At 34.8% G+C, this 22,078-nt stretch overlaps 1 protein-coding gene across 1 annotated transcript in view; it reads right to left on the bottom strand.

Moving 5' to 3' along the window:
- Positions 1–4,203: 4,203 nt before the first annotated feature.
- LOC141552188 (endogenous retrovirus group K member 6 Gag polyprotein-like) overlaps positions 4,204–22,078 on the bottom strand; it is a 78,305-nt gene continuing 60,430 nt past the window's right edge. Inside the window, exon 6 of the mRNA XM_074284642.1 lies at positions 4,204–4,358. Within this exon, the coding sequence (XP_074140743.1) occupies positions 4,204–4,358 (155 nt within the window). The remainder of the gene's footprint in view (positions 4,359–22,078) is intronic.

Raw genomic sequence — 22,078 nt, 5'->3', positions numbered from 1 at the left:
TTTTTGCATTATTGTGCCAAGGTTCGTTTTTATTTATTTAATTTTTTGGTTTAGTTTTCAGATAGTCCAATTATTCTTTTTTTTTTTTTTTTCCTTCTTGGTCTATTCTCTACATCTGTTATTTTTCTTATAAGATGGTTCACATTCTGTTCTATTTTTTCATTCTTTATGTTTTGTTTTGTTATTTCTTGGTGTCTTATGCCTTCACTGGATTCCCCTTGCCCAATTCTAATTTTCAGAGAATTATTTTTTTTTTCTTTAAGGCTCTAGTTGGTTAATTTTTTTCATACTCATCTTCTTCTTTTATCTCATTTGATTTTTGGAATCCTTTCTTTTGAGTTTTTCTACAAATTCTTTTTAGGCTGGTAACCATTTAACATTACTCTTTGGGGTAGAAAAGGCTTTCCTTGTTTGCTTTTTATTTTTTTATTTTTATTTTTTTTTAAAGAGAGAACTATTAGTATAGCACCTCTAATTGTGGGGTGAGGTCATGGTGTTTCTAGCTTCACTTCGGCTCTCCCCTCTAACTTGAAACTCCAAATCAAAAACTCCTCTCTTCTGCAAATGTCTGAAGCTTGCACCAGCTCTGCACTTATTAGGTGTGTTAGTTCCTTCTTGCCCAGGGCCATGTCCCAGAACAGCCTGACCTGCTTTTCCTGATTGGCCAAGGTTCCCTCTGTTTTCCCAGACACAGATCTGGGCTCCTCATGCTGCCCACAAGATGAAAGTTCCTGTGGTCCTGGCTGAGGTTACCTCTTTACCCAGCTAGCCCCAGGGTTCTCCTCTGGCTGTTTCTGAGGAGCTAGCATGGAGGTGTTTACACTTCACACCAATTAAACTCTGGTCCAGAGGTCTTTCTCCTGGCCTTCTTGGATTGTCTCAGGAGGACCCTTGTTCTGTCCTGAGTCTTATTTTTTACCTCCAATCTCTGTTCTCCCTAAGGAGCAATTTTGTTTTGTTTGGGGGAAAATCTGGATAGCCTGGAATTTTCTAATCTACATGACCATCTTCTCAGAATCCTTATGACTAAGTTTTCTAAGATTTTATCACTTTACTTCATCTTGATTTATGTTTTAGTTAGATTTATTTATATATGAGAGAGATAAATTGATGCTCCCCCACTAACTAGAAGTTTAATATTTGTCCCTGTAATTATTTTTTTTCATTTAAGAATTTAGAGGCTATGGTATTTGGTACACCTACTTAGTACTGATATTGATTCATTAGTTTTGCTATTTTGTAATCAAGAAAAAGTAGTTTTCATATTTAACATTTTTAATCAGGCCAATGTCTTTTAAACTTTTGTTTTGTCTGACATCATGATTGCCAAATTTGCCTTTTTACTTCAAACAAAGCATAAACTTGTTCTAGTCCCCCCCCTTTTAAAACACAATGAATTTTTCTGTCTCAAGCATATTATTTCTATAGACAACATATTTTTGGATTCTAGTTTTTATCCATTCTATTATCTTCTTCTTTTTATTGGTAAGTTCATTCTCATTTACAGTTATGATTGCTAACTATACTTCTTCCCATTCTTTCTCTTATACTTTGCTTTTTACTTTTTCTTTCTCCCCTTTTAAAAGATTACTTTGCATGTAACACCTCCCTGCATCTACATTCCCTCTTATTCCCCCCCTTTCCTTAACATTTCTCTTTCTATTTTCTTGGTAAGCAATATGTATTGTGAGATCCTAGAGTGTAAGGTCTTTTTGCCTCTTTTTCTATCCCTAACATTTAATACAAAGCCATAATTAGTGCTGAATAAATGCTTATTGACTGATTAACTGTGTGTATTTGTATGCATGTATATGTAATGTGTTTTCTTCCCTCCCTCAACCAGTTCAGAAGAATATAAGGCTTTTAAGGATCATCTGTTCTCCCCTTCTGCCATTGCTGTGTTCTTGTTATATAAATTCCTCCTTGGGCACCTCATTTATGTAAGATAATTTTCCCCATTCTCCTCCTTTTCCTCTGTTCTTAGTGTATCAGTCTTCCCCTTCCTTTCCATTTTTCTTTTGAGTTCATCTAAACACAAATATAATTACATTCAGGTGCTTTGTCTAATTAGACTCAATCTATAAAACTCTTGGTGATGATAGAATTTCCAGTGGCTTCATATATTATTTCCCCATATAAGAATATATCAGTTTAACTTTTTTTTAGTCCTTTAAGATTGTTTTCCTGTATACTTTTTCATGCTTGACTCCATGTCTGTATGTAACATTTTCTATACGGTTCTAATTTTTTCTTCAGAAATGTTTGGAAGTCCTTTATCTTGCTTAAAGGTCCATCCCTCTATGAGATTATACTCAGCTTTTCTGGGCAGGTTATTCTTTGATATAACTCAAGTTTCTTTTTACCTTTTGGAATATTAAATTCCAAGCTCTCTTATCTTTTATAGTGAATCTGCTAAGTCTTGTGTGAACGTAATTGTGGCTCCTTGGGAAGGAACTGAATTCCTCTTTTCTGATGACTTGCAGTATTAATTTTTTCCCTGACCTGGGAGCTATAGCTGTTGGATACAATAGAAAAGCTTTCTCCCAACTAGACAGCTGGTAAATTCTTTCAATTTCTCCTTTACCTTTTGGCTTTATGATATCTGGATGTTTTTCTTTTATAATTTCTTTATATACAGTCTTTTTTGTTCATGGCTTTCAGATAGTCTAAAGATTCTTAAGTTTTCTCTCTTTGATCTGTTTTCCAGGTCAGTTTTCCCTTCTATCTCCCTTCCCACTTTAAGATAATTTACATTTCTATTTTTTCAGTATTTTGATTTCCAGTTCTCTCCATTTGTTTCCTGTATTTTGACTTTGCCTCTAATATAGAAGAGTTATATTTCTCCAGAGAAAGGCTTCTTAAAAATTTTCTCATTCATCTGATAACATTTTACATGACCTCAAGTATATAGGTACATGGAATAGGTACATAAATAAAACATTTACTGATAATAAATCATAATCCCATGACCCCCAAATTCAGTTATAAGACCCCAAATGAGGTCATGACCACAGTTTAAAAAGCTTTGATCTATAGTTACACAAACATTTAATTTAAGGCAGAAAGCTAAAGCTGTTTACATGTTGGGTATTCTCCTAAGGACTTCAAGCTATTAATAGTTTTGGATCTGATATAAACTCAACAAAATAATAAGACAATAAAACATGGAACTGAAGACTCTTGTATTTTCTTTGGGATAGCTAAATGGTACAATGAAGAACACCAGTCTTGGGAGTCAGAAATACGTGAATTACTCAGACTCTTTACTAGGTGTGTGACCCTGGACAAATCACTTAACTCTTTTGCTTCAATCAATTTGTCTATAAAATAACCTGGAGAAGGAAATGGACAACTACTTCAGTATCTTTGCTTCAAAAACTCCAAATGGATTGGACATGACTGAAACAACTGAGCAACAACAAATATTTTCCCCTAGGCTAAAAATGAAACAAATTGTAATAGTGCTTTGCCAAATCCATAGAGAGAGAGGGGATGGGGAAGAAAAGGCAACAATCAAAGAAAAGAGCACACACCCTAACCAAAACTTCCAGCAGGAAAAAGGAGACAAGAATGATTGAATTTTACCCCTATTGAGACAGGAGGAAAGAACAGAATGAGTACAAGCAAGCTCATTTTGTCTTCCTTTTTTATTTTACTTGTGAAAAAAGTAGGGGAGTCATCTGGGATAAATTTGTGAACCCTTTTAATTTGCAAGTACTCACTTTAAATTCTGTAAACTTGTTAAATATTCTATTCCAAAGCATTCCAGTGGGGGGGGAAAATCAGCATTTTTATTTTAGACTGAAATTGGATGGTCTGTTGTCTGGTTTGTTTGCTTTTTAAGTCAGACCAGTTTATTTGATATAAACTTAGTTTAAACTATTAATAGCTTGAAGTACTTAAAATATAACATAAATACTAATATCTGTTCTACTACTCTATTCATTTATTAAAGATCATCCAGTTATTTCACTGTGCATAGCAGCTACTTGGAATAGGATGGACCTGGCACTGTGTATTTTTGCCACCCTAAAACACTAGTGCCCCCAGGTCACTTCAAGAACACTATGAAAGCTCAGCTACACATTTCGACAGATGGGCTAAACAAGGTGAAGGTGACCACGGGCTCTCAGACCCTACTGAGTAAGAGGAGTAAAAACTCTTTGTTGGAACAGATGGATGAAAGCAATTTGCTCCAATGGCCTAGAAGGTCAGGTGTGCATAGGCTGTGGGATGTCCTGCAGGCACCAAGATCATCCCGGCATCCAAGTCATCACCACTCATCTTGGCACTGTCCTGCCACAGTGATGGCTCTGGAAGAGACAGTGTGGCCAAAGACTTGGGGCAGCTCTGCCGCCCTTAAATCCCAGTTAGACAAAACCAAAAAACAACTCCATACTGCATTACATTTCTTTAAATGTACATTTTCCAAAAAGACTATTTTATGGAGAACTCATACAGGGCAGTGCTCATGAGGGGATCAGAAAAAGCCAGATAAGGAATTCTCAAGGACTCTATATTAAGAACTTTAGAACTGGGTTCTGGGGGCAGAGGGAAGCTGCTCCAGCTCTCCTAGTTTTCTTCAAAAACCACATGAAATCAAGTCTCTGAACTATCAGACAGAATGAAAGCCCTGTAGCTCAACATAGATTAGAAGGACTTCAAGGTCAGTCTCACTGGGGTGAAAAGGGTGTTCAGGCAGCTCAGATAGACTCTGAGAAAGCCAGTGAGAGGGTCTTAGTCATAACAGATCAGCAACTGAGACCCTCAGTCTTGGCTCAGTACAGAGCAGACCAGTGGGGCAGCCTCCAGTTCAGTTCATAAGGCAAATTCATACCCCAGAAAATCAGGTTGTTGCCTATAGAAAGCCAGTAGGACTACCCCATGCTGTGAGTAAAACAGCAAATACGAGGGGGCCCTGTGCTCAAAGTCCCTAGGAACAGAGCTTGATTTTGAAAGTCACAAAATAGGAAGAAAGAAAGAAAGAAAGAAAGAAAGAAAGAAAGAAAGAAAAAGAAAGAAGAGAGAGAGAGAGAGAGAGAGAGAGAGAGAGAGAGAGAGAGAGAGAGAGAGAGAGAGAGAGAGAAAGGGAGAAAGAGAGAGACAGGGAGAAAGAGAGAGAAAGGGAGAAAGAAAGAGAGAAAGGGAGAAAGAGAGAAAGAGAGAGAAAGGGAGAAAGAGAGAGAAAGGGAGAAAAGGAAGGGAGGAAGAGAGGGAGGAAGAGAGGGAGGGAGGAAGAGAGGGAAAAAGAGAGGGAGGGAAGAAGGGAAAAAGAGAGGGAGGGAGGGAGGGAGAGAAAGAAAAAAGAAAGAAAAACAAAGGAAGAAAAAAACAGAAAGAAACAGAAAAGAATCTTAAACAGAAAAAGCTAATATGGTGAAAAGGAAGACCAAAACACCAATTAAAAAAGACAAAATGCTCACATGGGAAATCTTAACGTGTGCTATAAATTGGTTACAAGCCCAAAGAGGCTTTTTGGAAATGCTCATGAAAGATTTTAAAAGGCAGATAAGAAGAATAAAAGAAAAATTGGGGAAAAAAAAGATGAGGTATGCAAGATAAGAGTCAACAACTTGGAAAATGTAGGACAAAAATGAATTGTTTTAAGGAAAACAATTCCTTAAAAAATACAATTGGCCAAATGCAAAAAAAAAAAAAAAAAAAAAAAAAAAAAAAAATCCACCAAAAAACACCACCTTGAAAAGTAGAATTAATTAAATGGAAAAAGACCTACAAAAGCTAACTGATAAAAAGTTATACATTAAAAACTAAAAAAAGAGCAAAAGACGGCTAATGACACTACATGACACTAAGAATCAGTCAAACACACTAAAAAGAAAGACTGAAAAAACCTGAAGAAATACCTCATTGGATGAAACAGCTGACCTAGAAAAGAGATCCAGAAGAGACAATTCAAAAATTTTTTATCTGAAGGCTATGACCAAAAAAAGAATCTAGATAGTAATTTTTAAAACATCATCAAGGAAAACTGCCCTGATATACTAGAACCAGAGGAGGGCAAAAGAAACCATCAATCACTTCAGGAAAGAGATCCCACAAGAAAAATAGAAGAAACACTGCTACAGAACTCCAGAACCATAATCTCATGGAAAAAATACTGCAAAATGCCAGAAAAATAATTCAAATATTAAAGAGCCACAGTCAGGATTACTCAGATCTGACACCTTCTATAATAAAGAATCAGAGGGCAAAGGACCTGGGATTACAACCAGGAATCAACTACCTATCAAGACAGTATCATCTTTCAGGGGAGGAAATGGATCTTCAAGGAAGTAAGGAACTTTCAATGATTTCTGTTGAAAAGACCAGAACTAAACAGAAAATATGATCTCCAAACACAGGACTCAAGAGAAGTATAGGAAGATAAACAAGAAAGGAAAAATAAACAAAAAAAAATATTTAAAAGGTTAAACTGTTTACATCCCTAAATGGGGACGATGCTTGTAACTCTTGAGAACTGTATCTTTTATTAGGGTAGTTAGACCATTCTTAGACAGAAGGTGTGGGTATAATTTGACTCTGATGTGATAATAGTAAAGAAAAAGACATTACGGGGGTAGGAAAGAGGATTGTACTAGGAGAAAAGAAAAGGGGAGGTAATATAGGATAAATTAGGTCATATGAAGAGTCACAAAAGATTTATTGCAATAGAGTGGGGAAAAGGAAGGGAGATGAGCATGGTCTGAATCTTAATCTTATCGGTTTTGCCTCAAAGAAGGAACAACATTTTCATTCAGGTGGGTACAGAAATTTATCTTACCCTATAAGGAAATAGGTGGAGAAAAGGGAAAGAAAAGGGAGGGGGCTGGATGAAAGGGAGGGCAGAAACACTAGGAGAAAGGAGCAAGAAAAGAGAAGGGGAGATAGAAAGGAGGGCAGGTTCAGGGTGGGGTGGGTCAGAGACAAAACATTACTAAGGAGAGAGGGTAGAAAGAGAACAAAAGAGTATATAAAAGGGAGAAAATAAGAGAGAGGAAATACACAGCTAATAATTATACACAAGCTGAATGTGAATTGGATGAACTCTCCCATAAAATGGAATTGGATAGTTGAGTAGATTAAATAGATTGATATAATATATAATACATAAATAGATTAAATAAAATGACAATGTTTTGTTTACAAGAACACATTTGTAATAGAAACATATAGAATAAGGATAAAAGACCGAAGTAGAATTTATTATGCTTCACCCAAAACAAAAAAAGCAGGGGCAATTCTGATCTCAAACAAAGTAAAAGCATAAATAAATCTGATTAAAAGAGATAAGAAAACTATGCCTTGTAAACAGTACCATAGATAATGACATGGTATTAATAATTCTAAATGTATGTGCACCAAATGGTATAGCATCCAAATTCTTAGAGAAATTAAGTCAGTTGCAGGAAGAAATAGATGACAAAAATATATTAGAAGGAGGACCTCAACTTCCCTCTCTCAAAATTAGATAAATCTAACCACAAAATAAACTAGGGAGGTTAATGGAATCCTAAAAAACTTAGGAGAAAAATTAAATAGGGATAGAAAGGAATATACCTTTTTCTCAGCAGTACATGGCACCTTACACAAAAAACTGCCCATGTATTAGGGCATATAAACCTCACAATACAATGCAATATTTCCTTTTTAGATCATGATGCAATAAAAATTACATTCAACAAAGGATCAGGGAAAGACTAAAAACCAATTAGAAATTAAAGAATGAGTGTGTCAAACAACAGAAATCATAGAAACAATAATTGTATCCACGAGAATGATAATAATGGGACAACATGTCAAAACCTATGGGATGCAGCCAAAGCAATTTTTACAGGAAATTTAATATATCTAAATAGTTACAAGGATAAAATCAAGAAAGAGATGAATTGTGCCTTTAATTTAAAAAGCTAGCAAAAACAAATTAACCCTCCGCAAATTAAATACCAAATTAGAAATTTTTAAAATCAAAGGGGATGAATAAAGTTGAAAAAAAAAAAAACATTGAACTAATTAATAAAATTAAGTTGGTTTTATGAAAAAGCCAACAAAATAAATAAATCTTTGATTAATTTGATTAGAAAAAGGAAAGGAAAAAACTAAATTACTAGCATCAAAAATGAAAAGGGTAAACTAATGTATCACCAATGAAGAAGAAATTAAAATAATTAGGAGCTTTTCTGCCCAACTGTAAGCCAACAAATCTGACAATCTAATTAAAATGGATTAATATTCACAAAAAAATATAAATTACCCAGATGATCAGAAGAGGAAACCAATTAATTAAATAACCTCATTTTAAAATAAAGAAATTGAATAAGTCATCAGTGAACTTCTAAGAAAAATCTCCATGGCCAGATGGATTTACAAGTCTACCAAACATTAATAGAACAATTAATTGAAATATTTTGTAAACTATTTGGAAAAAAAAAAAAAAAACAGGCAAAGAAGGAATCCTGCCAAATTCCAAGTTCAAATATAGCTTCACTTATTAGCAGTATGATCTTGTGCAAATCATTTCACCCTGTTTGCCTTAGTTTCCTGATTTTCAAATTGCAAAATGAGCTGAAGGAAATGAAAAAGTACTCCAGTATCTTTACCAAGAAAACTACAAATGGGGTCACACAAAAACTCAGTCATTATTATGACTGAATAAATGCACACATATGCATGCACAGATACACATTATGTTGTCTCCTCTGATAAGAGTATAAATTTCTTGAGGGCAGAGATGATTCTCACTTCCCCCAGCTTTATATACCCAATGCCTAGTACATATTATATTACACATATTACATATTATGATATATTTACATTTATATATAATTATATATTGCAAAATATATAATTATATATGTTATGATACATAATATAAAATTTTATATGTAATTTATTGTTAGGGACTTTCCTTCTGAGAATTGCCATGTCAGTTTGTAGGGTGGACCCAGGAGGTAAAAATGGGCTTGGCCTCTGAGGCAGGAGGTTGTGTCTTGCATGTGTTTCCTTGAGAAGGCAAGGGGTATGTTCTCTTGCTAGATCTTTTCTTAGGATGCAGCACTAACTCCAGGTATCTTCCTTCTGTGGATCCACCTCCGCAGTGCTGAGTGGGCTAGACACAGGGTAATCCCAAAGGAGAGTAAATATAAATAACCAGCTTTGAGTCCATAGGTGCAAAGGATGCAGAGAGAAGTAGAGAGAGGCAGAGATGTAGAGAAATTCTGAGATGCAGAGAGACGCTGAGACATACATACACTTGTTCTTGCTTCCTGCTAACCCCTACTGAGAACACCAATAAAGAAAGGCTGTTTGGCACCTTAACATCAGCTCGTCTTCATGTGTATCTGGGGAAGATTGGTATGTATGGTGCTAGCAATCAGTAGCCTTGATGGGAGGTTACAATTTATATATGTATAATGTTTAATATGATTACACAAGTATAACATGTCAGAATGCTTGCTATCTTGGGAAAGGAAAATAAGGAAGGAGAAAAATTTGGAGCTCAAAATCTTAAAAATATAAATGTTGAAAACTATCTTTACTTGTAATTGATTTTTAAAAATGCTAGTAAGAAAACAAAAAACAAACCCATAATTGCCAATTTATGATAGTTTGAAATCTAGCAGTTATTCAATTTTCCTTTTTCTCATTGATTTCCTTCATAACCTTGTCCTTTTGTTCTTCCAGATGAATTATCACTTTTTTTTTCTAGCTCTATAATTTTTTTTTGATAGTTTGGTATGGCACTGAATAGATTAGCTTATATAGAATTGACATTTTCATTATATTGGCTCAGCCTAACCATGAGCAAAATATTTTCCCCATTGTTTAGATCTCACTTGTATGAAGTGTTTTGTGATTTATGTAAATATAGTTCCTGAGTTTTGTTTTGGGAGGTAAACTCAGAAGTAGTTTATATTGTCCCTAGTTATTTTAAATGGAATTTCTCTTTCTGTCTTGGTGCTGGATTTTATTGCTAGTGTATAGAAATGATAATGATTTATGTAGTTTTATTTTGTATCTTGCAACGTTACTAAAATTGTTAATGATTTCAAATAATTTCTTAGTTCATTCTCTAGGATTCTATAATATATTTCACCAAAGAGTGCTATTTCCTCAGTGCCCATTTTATTTCCTTCAGTTTCTTTTTCTTCTCTTATTGCTATAGCATTAGCTGTCCAATGTTGAATAATAGGCAATAATGGGCATCCTTGCTTCACCCCTAATTGTACTGGGATGGCTTCCAGCTTATCTCCATTACAGATAATGCTTCCTGATCATTTTAGATAAACATTACTTATCATTGTAAGATAAGCTTAATTTATTCCTATGCTCTCTAGTGTTAATAGGAATGGGTGTTGTATGGTTTTTGTTAGCTTTATTATTGATATGGTCAATTATGCTGACAGTTTTCTTAATATTAGACCATCCCCATATTCCTAGCATAAATTCCACCAGTTCATAGTGTATGATCCTTGCTGTAATCTCCTTCCTAGTATTTTATTAAAATTTATTTCATCAACATTTGCTGGAACTCTGTCTTCCCAGAAATCAGCTGAAGTCAGGATCACTAAATGTCTTTATTCTTGATCTTTTACAGTCAAGGTCAGGGGGTTAGGCCTAGCAACCTCACACACACCTTCCTCCCTCAAACACCTGGAGAGGCTGAGTAAGCTTCTGCATCTCCTCTTCCTCCTCCTCCTCCCACACACGTCACTTCCCCCTCTTTGTCCCACCAATCAAGTCAGCCCAGAACAGCTAGGGAGGGTCAACCTTCAAACAAGTTAATAGGGAACTGTCCAATTGGAAATTAGTCTCACGTGCTTCATTATCCAAGTGCATTGCTCAGTTCTAGCCCTTTACAAACATTCATTAGAGAAATTGGTCTATAATTTTGTTTTGGTGCTTCCTGTATTAGATATAATTACCATATTTGTGTCATAAGAGGAATTAGGTAGGACTCCTTCTTTGCCTATTATTCTAATTGGTTTATATACTTTTGGGATTAAACAGTTCTTTAAATGTTCAGAAGAATTTGCTTGTAAATCCATCTGGTCCTGGGGATTTTTTTCTTGGGAAGTTTGATGGCTTTTTAAATTTTTCTAAGATTGAATTATTTTATTTCTTCATTTGTTAATCTGCTAATTTATATTTTTGTAGATATTCATCCATTTTAAATTTAGGTTTGTCAAATTATTTGGTGTATAATTGGGCAAAATAGTTTCTAATAGTTTGTTTCTTCTTCATTGGTGGTGAATTCACTCCTTTTCATTTTTTATATTAGTAATTTAGTTTTCCCCTTTCCTTTAAAAAATCTAATTAGCTAATGGTTTATCTATTTTCTTTTTTATATAAGACCAGCTTCTTTTTATTAGTCCAGTGGTTTTCTCACTTTCAATTTTATTATTCTTTTTGCTTTTCAGGATTTCCAATTTGGTGGTTAGTTGAAGAATTTTAATTTATTTTCTAGGGTTATTTTTTAAATTGCATGCCCAATTCATTGAACTGTTCTTTCTCTATTTTTTTGATGTAAGCAATTAGAGATATAAAATTTCTCCTAAGTATCACTTTGACTGCATCCCATAAATTTTGATACATTGTGTCACTGTTGTCATTTTCTTTATTGAAATTAATAATTGTTCCTATTTGTTCTTTGACTTCCATCCCCACCCACCATCCTTTTAAGGATTCAGTTAGTTTCCAATTAATTTTTAATCTTAACATTGTCCATTACTGAATGTAATTTTTACTTGGTTAGGAATCTGAAAAAGGATGCATTTGTTTTTCTGCATTTTATTGTGAGGTTTTTATGTCCTAATATATGGTCAAGTTTTGCATAGGTGCTATGTACTGCTGGGGGAAATTTTTTTTCTTCATATATTCATATCCTTAACTATCTTCTTGTTTATATTTTGGTTAGATTTACATAATTCTAAGGAGGGGAAAGTTGAGGTACTCCACTACTATAGTTTTATTGTCTCTGTAACTCATTGAACTTCTCCTTCAAACATTTAGATGCTATACCATTTGGTACATATGTATTTAGTTTTAATATTACTTCCTTGTCTATGGAAGATGTGGGAAACTGGGCTGCATAAGGCATGAGAAATCATTTGTTAAGCAACCACATGTGAAGAGCTGAAAACTAGGTAGAATCACCTCCCACTACTTGAGTTCTATAAATAGATCATTTTGTATAGTCCACAAATGATGTTATTTCCAAGTGATTCTTCACAGAAAAAAAGGTTCTCCCCCTCTGGTCTGTGGTATCTTTCAGCAAAATATAATTTCCTTCATCTCTTTTAATTATACTTTTTGCTTTATCTGAAATCATGATTTCTACCAGTCCTTTCTTTGTTTCAGCTGAAGCATAATAGATCAAGTTCAAGCCTTTTACCTTTACTCTTGTGTTTTTGTGCTTCAAATGTATCTCTTGTAAACAACATATTGTAGGATTCTGGATTTTAATCCATTCTGCTATGTTTTTATCAGTGAGTTCATCCCATTCACATTTATAATTATGACAACTGTGTATTTTCCTCCATGCCATTTCCCCTTTGTTTATCCCTATTTCTTATATACACCAAATCCCTCCCAAGTTTGCTTTTCCAAACTAAAAAACTTTCTTAATTAAAAGACCAGAGCTGAATAAAAATTTTTACTTCCAAATACAAGACTCAAAGGAAACAGATAAACTATATTTGTACATGGCAATATGTTTGTAACTCTCAACAACTTTATAACTATAGACACAATTAGGAGATAGAAGGTGTGTATATTAAGTGACTTTGACAGGATGATCTCCTTTTCCTGTCCCCACCCCAAGAAAAAGATGAGAAAATAGATTACACTGGAAGAATGGTAAATTATTTCATTTAAGAGTTGTGAAAGAGCTATTTTACTCTCATCATAATTGGCTTAATGAGGGAAGTAAAAAGAGATGGGCATAAAAGTGTGTAGGGAGAACTGATAGAAGGGATAACTTTATTAAGTTCCTTATGTTTTCACTTTCCTGTTTACCTTTTTTTTGCTTTTCTTGAGTCATGTGTTTGCAAGTCAAATTTTCTATTCAAGTCTTTTCATCAAAAATGCTTGAAAGTTCTTGATTTCATTGAATGTTCACTTTTCTTCCCAAAAAGGATTGTATTCAGTTTTGCTGGGTGAGTGATTCTTGGTTGTAATCTTAATCCCTCTGTCTTTTAATTTATCATATTCCAAGCCCTCTTTAATGTAGAAGTTACCAAATCATGTGTAATATTAACTATAGCTCCATGATATTTGAATTGTGTGTTTTTGACTGCTTGTAGAACCTTTCTTGATCTGTGAGCTCTGAATTTGGCTATAATGTTCCTGGGAGTTTTCATATTGGGATATCTCTCAGGGGGTGATCAGTGAATTCTTTCAATTTCATTTCGCCCTCTTTTTCTTCCTCATCTGTTCCCATTTTGTAAATCAGGGCAGCTTTTCTTTTAAAAAATTTTTTTATTCAAGTTTTTTAATTTTCAAAAGATATACATTGATCATTTTTCAACATGAATCTTGCAAAAACCTGTATTCCAATTTCCCTACCCCCCACTACCATTCCCACTCCTAGGTAGCAAGTAATCCAATAAAAATATAAGTTAAATCCAATATATGCATACATATTTATACAATTATCCTGCTGCACAAGACAAATCTAATCAAAAAGGAAAAAAATGAGTAAAAAATCAAAATGCAAGCAAACAACAAAAAGAGTGAGAATGCTAGTGATCCACACTCAGTTCCCACAATCCTCTTCCTGGATGCAGATGGCTCTCTTCTTTACAAGATCAATGGAACTGGTCTGGACCATTTCATTGTTGGAAAGAGTCACTTGCATCAGAATTGATCATCCTATAATAATATTGTTCCTATGTACAATGATCTCCTCTTTCTGCTCATTTCACTTAGCATCAATTCATGTAAGTCTCTCCAGGCCACTCTAAAATCATCCTGCTGGTCGTTTCTTACAGAATAATAGTATTCCATAGTATTCATATACCATAACTTATTCAGGCATTCTCCAATTGATGGGCATCCACTCAGTTTCCAGTTACTTGCTACTACAAAAAAGGCTGCCACAAACATTTTTGCATATGTAGATCTTTTTCCCTCCTTTAAGATCTCCTTGGGACACAGACCCACTACTGACACTGCTAGATCAAAAGGTCTTAACATTTTGATAGCTCTTTGGGCATAGTTCCAAATTGCTCTCCAGAATGATTGTGTCAGTTTACAACTCCACCAACAATGTATATATCTCAGTTTTCCCACATCTCCAACATTCATTGTCCTTTCCTGTCATCTTAGCCAATTTAAGAGGTGTGTAGTATTATCAGAGTTGTCTTGATTTGCATTTCTTGGATCAATTATTATTTTTAGAAGGATAGTTTTTTTAAAGAATTTTTGAAGGATATTGTCCAAGATTTTTTAAAAATCATGGCTTTGAAATAGTTCAATAATTCTTAAATTATCTCTCCTAGATGTTTTTTTTTTCTGTCAGTTATCTTTCAAATGAGAAATTTCACATTTTCTTTTCCTTATTTATTTTTTTGATCATACCTTGATGTCTCATGAAATTAGTTTCCTCATTTCTCATTTTTCAAAAAAAAAGGTTATTTACTTAAAAATTAATTACAAAATAAAAAGAAAAGAAAAAGTTTAAAAATGTACAGCATAGAAGATTCAAAATAATAAATTTTCAATTCAAGATATACACACATAAAATAGACACACACACATATATACATATATATATATATACACACACATATACATGTATATATACATATCTATAATTCTCCAAATGTGCACATACTGAATTTCTTTTGAACTACTTCAATTCTGCTTTGTTCATAGAACACACCACCTTCTTTGATGCAGGTATGCCATGCTAGGCAATCCTTTGCTAGTCTCCCTTGTCACACAATCAATTTCAAAACTCTTCACAGCAATCTTGAGAGTATTCTTTTATCATGTGTATTGATCATCATGTGAGAGCAAGCATTCTAGTTCTCCATCAAAGTGTCTTTTATGCAAGTATATATTTGTCATACAGACTTGGCCAGCCCACCAGAGCTGTGTTTTTGCAGTAAGAGTTGGCAGTTTCTTTCAAGAAAGGACCTCAGTCTGCTAGAATATTCAGAATTTTCTTAAGATAACTCAAATGGAAGCAGTTCAGTTTCCTGGCCTAGAGCTAGTATGCAGTCCAGGCCAGAACAATGGCTCTATAGCTCTTTAGTTCAGTAGGCAGTCTAATACATCCTCTCTCACTTTCCTTTGAAGCCTCTCAGCTCTGAGCTACTCTGGCAATGGGTGCTAACCCATTGCCAAGGTAAATTAACTCATCTACAGTATTCAAAACTTTTCCATTTGCTGTAACCAGTGGTTCCATGAATGGATGCATGGTGTGGTGCTGGCAAGTGGAGTAAATGTGTTTTCTTATTGTTTTTTTTTTTTTTGTTGTTTTATTAATTATAGTTTTTATTTACCGGATATATGCATGGGTAATTTTACAGCACTGACAATTGCCAAACCTTTTGTTCCAAATTTTCCCCTCCCTCCCATGGCAGGTTGACCAATACATGTTAAATGTTGGGTTTTTTTTTTAATTAATTTTTATAATTGTAACATTTTTTTGACAGTACATATGCATAGGTAATTTTTTTTTACAACATTATCCCTTGTACTCCCTTCTGTTCCGAATTTTTCCCCTCCTTCCCTCCACCCCCTCCCCTAGATGGCAGGCATTCCCATACATATTAAATATCTTATAGTATATCCTAGGTACAATATATATGTGCAGAACCGAATTTTTTTGTTGTTGTTGTTGCAAAGGAAGAATTGTATTCAGACATGTTAAATATGTTAAAGTATAAATGAAATACAATATATGTATACATGTCCAAACAGTTATTTTGCTGTGCAAAAGATTCGGACTTTGAAATAGTGAAATAGTCTGTGAAGGAAATAAAAATGCAGGCAGACATAAATAGAGGGATAGTGCTTCATAGTCATCTCTTAAGAGTTCTTTCACTGGGTGTAGCTGGTTCAGTTCATTACTGCTCTATTGGAATTGATTTGATTCATCTCATTGCTGAAGATGGCCACATCCATCAGAATTGATCATCATATTGCACTGTTGTTCAAGTATACAATGATCTCCTGGTCCTGCTCATTTCACTCAGCATCAGTACATGCAAGCCTCCCCAGGTCCCCAGAAATCATTCTGCTGGTCATTTCCCAAAAAACAACAATATTCCATAATATTCACATAGCACAATTCACCCAGCCATTCTACAACCGATGGGCATCCACCCAGTCTCCAGCCTCCAGCCACTACAAAGAGGGCTGCCACAGTGTTTTCTTATTGTTAGGAGAAAATTATAAATAGCAAAGAATGAATTTCTACTTTGCTGCACCTCACTTCAGAGGTTGCACTGAGAACACAATCATCTGTGAACAAAAAAAAATCATGCACCAAACTTCCATTTTAGTCTTGGCTTGCAGTCCTTTTAAGTTAAATTAACAATGTGGCAGTTGACCCTGATGCAGATTCATCCTCTTCGAAAGTGTTTGACAACACTGCTAAAAGCACCATGCTAAAAAGGATGGAGGAGAAGAATAGGTTTAGGAAGAATACTTCTGGTGTGAGAGCGGCAGGTCCTTTTTAGGATTGCTTACACCTTTGGCATTTACTTGACCCACCCCACTCTCACCTGTGGCTCCCAGAAGTTGTAGCATGCACAGTGGCCACACCCTGGTAAGCCCATTTTGGCAGAGGGCTAAACCAACCAGAGGGTAACAGAGGGGTCTCAACCCTTCAGTGAATTAGGGGATGTTTACCCCAAGCATGCAAAAACTTCCCTTGGTGGAATGGGTGGATGAGAACAACTCATTCCAGTGGCCATGAAGGTGACTGAAGCAGGCACTAAGGAGAACTTAGATCTTGCTTAGACATCAACATTTATGTCAAACTAATTTTATACAGTTTATTTGTGATCAACTTTCATTATCTTGTGGCTTGGGCATGATGATTACTCACAACTTAGCAATAACCAGGATAAAGATGACATGGTGAGGCACACAATTTCTAAGTATTAGACATGAGACTATGTACAGTGGTGTCTGGGAATTCATACGTTAAAGCAATACAGATGTGTATGTATAATGTGTGTAAGGATGTAAGAATGTCCATTTTGTCCTGCTCTTCCTGCTTTTACAGGTAAGACATCATTACCTCTCAGACACTAGTGTTTTAGTTTGAGATATTATTTTTTTCCCCTTTGTTCAATGTGATTAGGAGTCTTGATTTAAATGACATTCTACTGGGCCACAGAATACATGACAGATTAGCACCAGCGTTAATAAAGGACTGATATTCTAATCTATTTAAATGTTAATATTTGCTGTTAAAATAGATAGAATATGCAAAATTACAAGGAAGGAATAGAAAATAAGTTAGGTCAAGAGAAATTACTTACCTGGTAAGAATTTGTACTATAGATGAATTAACCTTTAATGCCTCTTTTCACTAAGATTACACAAACTTGAAGGCAAGATTTACCATCTTGCCTATAGTGTGAGTACTGATGATAATTTGAAAAGGGCTAGGCTACCAAGAGGACAAGTGTGTAATTTCCCAGTGGTCTGAAGAATAACCTATAAAATTCATGAGCTTTTAAAAAAGAAACAGCCACTCTGTAAAATTATGCCTGACATCCAGTGGCCCAAGAATTTTCTCAACCTACATACTAAACTTTTTAAAGTTCCAAACCATTAGAGGGTAGGATAAACAGTACTTAAAATAGTTTAATATACAGGTGTTTAAGACTATTCAAAACAGGGGTGGGGGTGGGGAGGGGAGTCATAAATTCTAAACCAGTTTTAGCTGCATAACCTTGAGAAGTCCTAAGATAGAAAAGTTGCTGAACTGGTTCAACTACTAAAACCTTGACTCATGGAACAATTTTACTTGCTGCACATAATAAATCACATTATGAAAATAGCCTTGAGGATAGTACATTTCTCTATTGCTAACAACCCTAATAAAAGAAAGTGAAATTTACTTCACATATTTCTATTTCTTTCAGAATAAGTTTTGGTTTCAAGAGCAAAATTAACTCTTAAGCAAATTTATAATCTATCATATTTTCTCAGCATTTCAAGCAAATGGCTTTAAACTGAGGATCTGAAAACAAGTTGTGGCCACCTCAACAAATTATTAATCAACAAGGCATTATTAAGGGCCTACTACATGTACTGTACTACATGTCAGTACTACATGTACTACATGTCAGTACTACATGTACTGAAGACACAAACACAAAAATGAAGCAATCTTTGCCCTCAAGTAGCTTCTAATATTTGAAATAGCACACACAGGCAACATAGCATATGGCAAATACAGGTTTATTTGGCTAGCCAGGGGCACTAATAGCTGAGGGTGATCATGAAAGGCTTCATGTAGAATGTGTAATCTGTGCTGGACTTGGAAGGAAAAAAAGAATTCTAAGAGGCAGAGATATAGAAGCATTGTATTCCAAGCACAGGCTGAACAGAATGGAGAATAGCTTAATATGAGGTATTTAAAGAGAAAGTATAAAGTAAAGAACAAGAGGTCACATTTGAGGTTAACAAAGAGGTTAAATTTGTTTAAGCCCCATTCTAGATTTGTAAAAAAAAAAAGCGTTTTAAGATACTGAACATAAAGCACCACATTCTTTTAAATGCAAAGGTTTTCAGTAGCTGCCTAGTTTAAAACTCAGACATGAAAGAGACAATCCTTATCCCATCCCCTGACAAAACCCTACTTTTCCTATGAAGCCCTCTCTTAAAATGTTGACATTCGTATGGTGCCCCACAACTTCCAGCATATCTCTTTTCTTTCATATTAGTCTATGAGTGTCCAAAGGGCAGAAATGAGGTCCTATCTGTTCTTTTATCACTGGGACCCAGCACAGGCGCCATATCATACACTTTGAGTTATTAATGTAATTTTGAGAATGTGGAGTGAACTTCCCTTGAATCTAATAAAATACTAATATTACATAAGTCTTCACTTTAAAATAAAGATGATTTGACTTGGTCAATATTTATACGATAAAGTTTTAGAATTAGAAATACAGAAGCTATATAGACATACACATGCACAAGTATTTAGTATACACTTAGGTGTACAATATAGACACAGACATGAATTGATGTCTAAATATTACCTTCTAACCATCCTCCAATTTATACGCACCCCCTGAGATTTCTATTGTCATCTCAAAAGCTCTATATCCTCCTAGTTTGTTTTGCTTAGGACTGATGCCTCCTTATTTTCCTCTTCTCTTCCCCTTCCCATTCTATATACTTATTGAGTAATAAGTACTTATGTATGTAACTGTCTGTGCATATGCCTTCTCTTAACCAGTTCAGATGAGTTGTTCAAGTGTCTACCACTACCCAAGTCTTCTTGCCTCTATAGATATCCATCTGTATTGCAATCATGTAATATATTTTTTCCTAACTTTTCTTTCCTTTTCTTCCCACATTTCAGTGTACTCTTCTTCCCTCTTTCCTCTTTCCCTTCTTAAAAATCAACATATTAACAGAACGACTCCTAGGTTTTCTGTGATTGAATCCTGTGAATCATGAAAATGATTGAATTCAGAGTCAAAATGAGGATCTTGTCCTCATATATTTATATTTTATTCCAAGCTCTTAATCACCATTCATGTTCACTTTTTTCTCTTCCATGCTGTTACAAAGTTTCTATACAGTTTTAGTCTTTTCATGATAAAAGTATGGAAGTCCTCTATCTCACTAAAAAAAAAAATTTTTCCCTTCTGTACTATTATATTGGACAGGTTATTCTTAGTTGTAAGTCCATACTCCTTGCCTTCTAGAATATCATATTCTAAGTTCTCCACTTCCTTATAGTGGTGACTGCTACATCTTTTGTGATCTTGATTCCTTGGTATTTGAATTCTCTTCCTGGATGCTCACAGTATTTTTTCCTTTGACTTTGAGCTCTAGATTCTAGCTATGATGCTCCTGAGAATTTTCAATTTGGGGCTTCTTTTAAGAGATGACTAATTCTATTTGTTTTGCCTCAGGGTCTGTGGGATTTGGCACTTTTCTTTTAATCTCTCTTATTGAGTTGAGATTCTAATGATTGTTTTTCTTCATGTCTTCCAAGTCAATTTATTTTGCTATCATAAGACATTTTACATTTTCTTCTCATTTTTCTTCCTAGCTTCTTGATTTTAGTATTTTTTGTGGCTCAGGAAATCACCAAATTCCTATTTGGTCCACTCTAATTTTCAGGGCCATTGTTGCTTGTACAAATGCACTTCTTGAATCAAGCTGTGTTATTCCCTTTCCAATTTCTTCTTCCATATCTCTCATTTCTTTTCTATTTTTTTTCTCAAGAACTTTCACTTCCTTTATTTAAAAAAAAAATCTTCTAACTCTTTAAATAAAAACTCTTACTTTATCTGTTCCTGGAATTCTGAGTTTGTGCCCAAGCTGCTTTTCTCTCTGCAATGTTACTTGTATATATTTTGTTCTCTTTTCTTTTGTACTTTTGTCTTCCAGTATCCCAGCTAGTACAATAGCTCATTATTTTTTTCTTTTCTTTTTTTTTAATTTGCCAATTCTCTCCATCTACTTCCAAACTTTGGACTTGCTGTGGGTGAGTTCTGCCATACTTCTTGAGGGAAGGTCTGAGCTGGTCCTGTTGCTTTCTTGGAAAACTGAATGCTATTATTCAGGATCTCAATGACAGGACAGAGACTTGTACCCAAAGTGTTAGTCTAACTCAGAGCAAAGTTTTATTATTGCCCCCCCTAGACTGAGTATTCCTGACCTGGTTTGAATTTGTGCAAGAGGGAATGCTGCTGAACACAGCTCCTACAAGTGAGATAGGAAGTCTGTTGGTTCAGAAGTGGCAGAATTTTGGGTTCCCCTCCATTACTCAGAGATTTCTGTTTATTCTTGTGCAGAGTGAGCTAGATGTTAGATTGTTCTGTGCCTAGCGTCTGCTGTTCCTGGTGGCTTCTGCACTTCTTTCACCACATATAATCTAAGGCTTCCCAATCTAGGAACATCCCTCCCTTGCATAGGTCCCTTCTTAGTTTGCCCTGGATTTGTGATCTGAAACTGATACTGGGCAACAAAGCTTCCACTTGCACCTATTTTCACTGTAGTGTCTGATATAACTTTGGGACTTCCTCGTGAGCCAGGCCAGTTTCTCTCTGGGGGCTGTATCTATGCCTGGCACACGAGGCCCAACCTCATCCCAATTGTCCACAGATCTCCTTGTCTCTCTTTGCTATGCAGAGCTGAGCTGAATAAAGGACACAGTGAGTTTTTCCGGATTTCCCTATTAGATTTCAATCTAGTATAACTTTCTAGACCTATTTGGAGGAGTTTGTGGAGGGGAGTTCATTGCATATTTCTTACCATTCAGCTCTCTTGTCTTAATCATTTTAATCAGCATGTCTAGGTAGCAAAACTAATAAAGAAGGAGATTCCACATCTTTTAAAAAATGAAGGAAAGTAGAATTTAAGCTGCTTAAGAACAAAAATTGCTACATTTTTGTTTTATTAGGGTCCAAAAGTGCTTGGCACATCACATTTATTTAATAAATACTGACTTGAACTGGCAAAAAAGTAATTAATGTAAAACAGCATATTTTGAATTTTCATGTCAAATTAAAATATAAAGTAACTGAAGAAATAGCACTTCATGTTAGACTTTTAAAAAATGTTTGTTTCAATGGAAAGGGAAAAAAAGCATCATTTTAATTTTTAAAAAACTTTTATTATGTAGTGTAGTTGTATAAACATTTCTTATTTGCAACAAATGTTCTATATGCAACTGATTAAGAAGGCACCAGCCCTGAAGTCTTCTTGAATTGCAATAAATTGTAAAAAGATTTTTAAAAATTGGTTAAGTTTCTTTCTTTTTTTTTTTTTTCCTGAGGCAATTGCGATTAAGTGACTTGCCCAGGATCACAGAGCTAGGAAGTGTTAAATGCCTGAGATCAGATTTGAACTGGCCTTAAAAATCAGG

This window comes from Sminthopsis crassicaudata, chromosome 1 (genome assembly GCF_048593235.1).
Source record: "Sminthopsis crassicaudata isolate SCR6 chromosome 1, ASM4859323v1, whole genome shotgun sequence".
NCBI lineage: Eukaryota > Metazoa > Chordata > Mammalia > Dasyuromorphia > Dasyuridae > Sminthopsis > Sminthopsis crassicaudata.
Note: the sequence above shows the minus strand (reverse complement) of the source record. Positions and strands in the feature narration are given on the sequence as shown.